Genomic DNA, 5529 nt, shown 5'->3' on the forward strand with positions numbered 1-5529 from the left:
CTGGGAGTTTAAATAATTTTTTCGACTCTGACAATACATTATTAACCTGTACATCGCATAATATGGACACTATTAATTAGTTAACACTGATAAAATGAATAACTTGATTGCATTTTTTGGTTTAGTAAGGGATGAGCACATTTTAAATATACAGAAATATGGTAACTAACAGAATATATGTTATTTTCCATCAGTGTTATTTACTGATTTAACTGCAATACTGACGCAAAGAAATGAAAATACTCACACTTTCTTTAATTTTCCTCAGAACTTACTACATTAGCATCTGACTGTGCTACATCATGCTGTGGATGACGTGGAAGATGGTGGTGGACTCCCTGCGTGGACGGAGAAGGAGACTGCCCTGTTCTCTCTGGTTTGTCCTGCTGTTCGCTGCTGGAGGTCTGGTTCTCTTCATCCACCAGCAGGCTCTGTCAGAGATGGTCCAGCAACAAGGCCCAGGTTGGTCTGTAGTTTCCCTAAAACAGATTTAACCAGTATGGCTTTTACGTTTACTGATATTTTCCCATTTTTAGATATTCTGATTAGCTATTTTTTATATTAACCTTCTTTACTCTTAGGATTTGTGTGTGTGTGTGTGTGTGTTCCACTGTATTTTCTCAATAGGCTTGAAAAGCTCTCAGAAACCTTTTAGGTGTTTTTTTTTCACAGACAAAAACTGTTTAAAGTACAGAATAAAAGTAATGACAAATGCTCCAGTCACAAATCCACAGTCATGAATTTGATTATCACATCCAAAAATGGATAACCAGTAGGTGTATAGTGTCAAAATCAAAGTTATTGATTTAATCAATTTAAAATACTTTAGGCAATAGGAATAAGCAATAAAAGCATAACATTTCATTTAAAATCTAAATAACTGAGGCCCTCACTTGACTTTAGTGAGTGTTTATGATTCATTGATAAGAAAGAGATAAGGGGGAAAATGGCATCCATGAGAAAGTTCCAAGGCAAATCCCACTGCGCTGCTAAAAGAAAACAAAGGCTCATCTCACATTTACCAAAAAAAAACCATCTTGATGATCCTCAAGACTTTAGGGAAATAGTCTATGGACTGTCAAGAAAAACACTTAATTTTTGGTTGGTTTGAATCCCCTTACATCGGGCATAAAAGTAACACAATATTTCATACAAAGAACATGATATCAACTCAAACATGGTTGTAGTAGTGTGATGATGTGAGGCTGCTTTTCAGCTTCAGAAACTGAAGCCAGCTTTAGGCAGTCCTTGCCAAAGTGACTGAAAATACTCCATCCAGATAAGCAGAATTGACTTCTGGATTAAGCTGGGAGAACTCACAATAATGCAGATGTACACACTATGCAATCAAACTGGGAGACAGAGGCACATTCCAAATCAGAAAGTAGATTGCATGTATGAGCTGTTATATTATTTGCTTTGGTTTCACTAGGGGGGAGCAGGAAAAAAAGATGGAGAGAGAAGCAGAAAAAACATTTGTTCCCCAAATAATACCTTTTTCATTCCATCTCATAGAACAAATGGTCAGTTTTCAATCCTCCTCAAGAACAAGGCTCTATATTCAATTTCTAAATGAGTTAAACCTTTATCCTTGCAAAGTGACCCAGTGCCATTGTGCTTGGCACTCAGCGTTAAGAAGATTGGGGTATAAGCAGCCATGATGGAAGAGTGTCCTAATCGTGTACAACCAAGCTGCTTCATGTTTCAGAAACAAGAGATCAGCTGCATACATATGCACAGCTATGGCTTATGCTACAGTTTCAACCAAATGAGAGTGTCAGTCACATTTTTCTACTGCTGTTGCAAAAATCTATGAATTTCATTTTAACTTTGGTATTTTTATTCAGAGACTAAAGGGTGATGTTTCACCTTATTTTGATTTCACAAAATCACTACTTTAAGAACCATGTTCCAGTTGAAATCAAAAGACATCTTTTTTTTTTTTTAATTACCAAAGTCATTTGTGACATGTTCACAGATTTTTGATCATAGAAAATGATGAACCAGTCAAGGGAGCTTTTTGGAGATACAATCAACATCACCATCAGAGAGCGTCAGAGTCAGAGAAACTGTAATCCACTAAGTAGGCTATCTGCACTATCATGTGTCAACAGCACTGTGAATCATTATGAATATGAGTGGTGTCACACTCCACAGCAATAAGAGCCACTTAGCCAGAGTGGAATCTCTCCAACCCTCTAATATTCCCCTGATTGTCAGATGCTTTCAGGCACGGTGTCAGGTGGAAAAAACGGGCATTTGCAATGACAAGCAGGACACACACGGAAGCACACATGCAAGACAAACATTCACATTATGTAGAAACACAAAAACTATGACAGCCAGTATTCAATATTCATGAGAAATATCTAACCAAGACCCATAAGAGCTTGTAATGATTACAAGAACCAGATGCTTTGTGAAATCTGGTATGAAACTGTGTTGGAGGTGGACCATTACTTTAAAGGAACAATATTTTTCAACAAAAGCACAACACAGTTTGAGGAGGATTTTTTTTTCTCAACTAACAAAAAAACTAAAACGTCCATACTATGCAATGTATACTCTTTATATAAAACTATATATGAATTTTAGTAATATTATTATATTATATTATTATTTCTAATGTGTCATTTTATTTTAGCCATGTTGCCAATCTGAGACATGATTTCATTCTTTCCTTTAAATTAGTACCCTGGACAGGTTATCACTCTATTGCAGGGCTAACACAGGCAGACGGATCACCATTTAGACTCACGTTCACACCTATGGCCGATTTAGAATTGCCAGTTTACCTAACACTTGCATGTCTCTGGACTGTGGAAGAAAGTTAGAGTAATCAAAGTGATTCCACGTGGATACCATGAAACATGTAATTTGAAACCAGGACCTTTTGCTGTGAGACAAAGCTGCTAACTGCTTGTGAGGTAGCATAACATAAGCAGCATGGAAAGTGATAGGAAGACAGCATCTGCAGACTGTTCAGGTTTCTTTTAAGTGTTCTTTAGTTTCTGGCATGGCCTTTCAACAACTGTTTCATAAAACATAAGAACCTGGTAGTCAAAATCTCACCTGCTTTATATAGAATTCCACTCACACCTTGACCTCATTAACCTCTACCATTGGGAAAACAGGGTAGACTAAATAACACAGTCTAGACAAAGAAACCAGAATAAAATAATTTTGCCACTTAATAAACTCATTCACCCAGCTAAACGGTTTGAAAAGTCAATCTCTTCACGTAATCTGACTCATGAGGTTATTTTAAATTAAATAAACAATTTTACACAAAAGAGACACCTTCATTTGGTTACACCCAATTGACATGATCAATGACATCATATCCAAAAAAACCAGGAAGTACTGGGGCGGCCCTTCCCATATACCTGTTTTACACATAGGACCTGCTCAAAGGAACACACATTGGTAAGTATAACCAAACTACATAAACAAATGAAAGATTCAAATCAATTAATGATGAAGTGACATTTAGCTTTAAGAACATTTGCACAGATGAAATGAATATACCCAATGCTACCACAAACAGACCCGGAATAGTGTGTAGCGCCAAGGTTACATATGCTGTGTTTACATTAAAGCATTATGATAGACTATACGATAACAGAACACAAATATATGCAAGTGACAAATGAATTCAGTCCTAGCCACTTTGTCACACTGCTCCAAAGTTTAAATGTTTTAAATTGTAGATATTTAGAGTTACTGTTAATTTTGATAAACTTGAGTAAAATAACTATTCATTTGAAATTTTAGAAGAATTTTGAAACTAATTATTCATAGATTTAGTATAACGACATAAAGAAATGGAATGACATGTAGAATACACCAAAACGGAAAAAGGCAATTCTAGATAGCTATACGGTAGAATAAAAAAATTATTCTTAAGAAATAGAAACTCTAAGCAATACTAAGTACTGACTTTAGAAATTTAGATATGCAGCAATTTTGCCATTGCCTTATGAATTTGGAGGTCACACAGCAAAAACAATTTCCTCAGTCTGACGTAGTTGGGCAGCAACTAATTCAAACTAGGCTAAGGAAAAAGGTTGCAACTTCACAGTTACACCTATCAAATGTCAGTGCATATGTTTTTAAACTGATGATTATGTACTGGAGAACAAAAGTGTCGTTTTGGGAGCTATGATTAAATAAAGAGGTGAAGTACTGGTGTGGTGCAGTACAGGTGGGTGGGGGTAACATATTAAAGCTAAGAAGTCACTAATAACCAAGGAAGGTATGAAGTATATTCCAGCGTCCTTCTATGCCAGAATGATTAAATACATAATGGCTAATATGTATGTACGTGTAAATGTGTTTTAATGTCTGTTTAAATGCTTTCCCGTGATTATTTTCATGTTGGCTTGAAATAAAATATCTCCCTCTGCTGGTACTGCAGCTTACTGCAACTTCTGCCTGCATAACCATTTCAAACTTCGGAGAGGCAAAGCTAGAAGTAGGCATGGTGGAGTGGCGTTTCTATTACATGCTCTGCCATGATACTGGGTTGCTCTATATGTAAAATGGAATATAGTAAAGATGAGGTACTCTAAAGTTAGAAGACACAAACAAGGCTGAGCTCCACATCCGCACACAGTACTATGACATTACTACAAATGAAGTAAAAGGCTCCCAACATGAACAATTAAAGAAGGTGGAGGCTACGAGCTTCCTCAAGTGAGTCAAAGCTAATAGGTGGCAGCAGCATGTCCTTAATGAGTTCTCTCTTTTGATTAGTAGCCATCTTTTCAAACCAGTAGTGTATGTCTTATGATTCGTTTTGCAGCCTAAGCACATCCTTTTATCTCTTCTACTGTATCACTACTTGGAATTGAAGTAAGAATTTCACTTTACTAAATCATGCATGAGAGACTGTGTGCTGTATACAGAACACAGTGGCTACACAGTGTTCCCAGCCCCCTCGCTAAAGCACAATAAGCAAGCAGTATCTTTGCCTTAAGCTATGGTGCTTCAACCGAGCAGAAGCTCATATCTAATAGAGCAGAGTTATAATACATTGGGTGTCAGCTTTTATCTGCCACCCCCTCCTTCTCCACCTCTTTATTTGGCTCACACTGTACTTAGGAGCTTTGTATCCCATGGTTTAGATGGCCTGCACAATGGTAGCTGAGAAAACTGCTCTTTAAATGGCCACAGTCATCTCCTGAACACTCTGAAGTAATTGTTTAAGGACAATTGGAGGAACAGCAGCCAGTTTTACAGGGAGAACAGACACCTGAAGAGGTTGCAGTTCAGATAAATTGTCTGCACAAAGTTACACCTCTAGGCCTTTTTCCAATGAGTCTGACTCCAGCTGCTTCAGGGAGTGGAAGGTTGCCCTATGTTTCACCTCGAGAACCCCAACACAGAGCAATCCACAGATGGAGAAGTAGAGCATCAGCTGCTGCTTGGTTGCTTGTGTATTTATTGGTAAGCAAGTGGCTAAATCTCAGTTTAATTGATAGTAACATGCTATATGCTAATGTTTTGTTTTTTTTATTAAAAAAAAAA

General features: G+C 37.1%; 1 protein-coding gene across 1 annotated transcript in view; it reads left to right on the plus strand.

Annotated features, from left to right (window-relative positions):
- The window catches only part of chst8 (carbohydrate (N-acetylgalactosamine 4-0) sulfotransferase 8), a 186408-nt gene that overhangs the window by 57823 nt on the left and 123056 nt on the right, over positions 1-5529 (plus strand). The window contains exon 2 of the mRNA XM_005727605.1: positions 269-462. Within this exon, the coding sequence (XP_005727662.1) occupies positions 303-462 (160 nt within the window). The 5' untranslated portion in view covers positions 269-302. The remainder of the gene's footprint in view (positions 1-268; positions 463-5529) is intronic.

The sequence above is a fragment of the Pundamilia nyererei genome, unplaced genomic scaffold (assembly GCF_000239375.1).
Source record: "Pundamilia nyererei isolate P.nyererei 1_Seehausen unplaced genomic scaffold, PunNye1.0 scaffold00025, whole genome shotgun sequence".
In the NCBI taxonomy this organism is placed as follows: Eukaryota; Metazoa; Chordata; class Actinopteri; order Cichliformes; family Cichlidae; genus Pundamilia; species Pundamilia nyererei.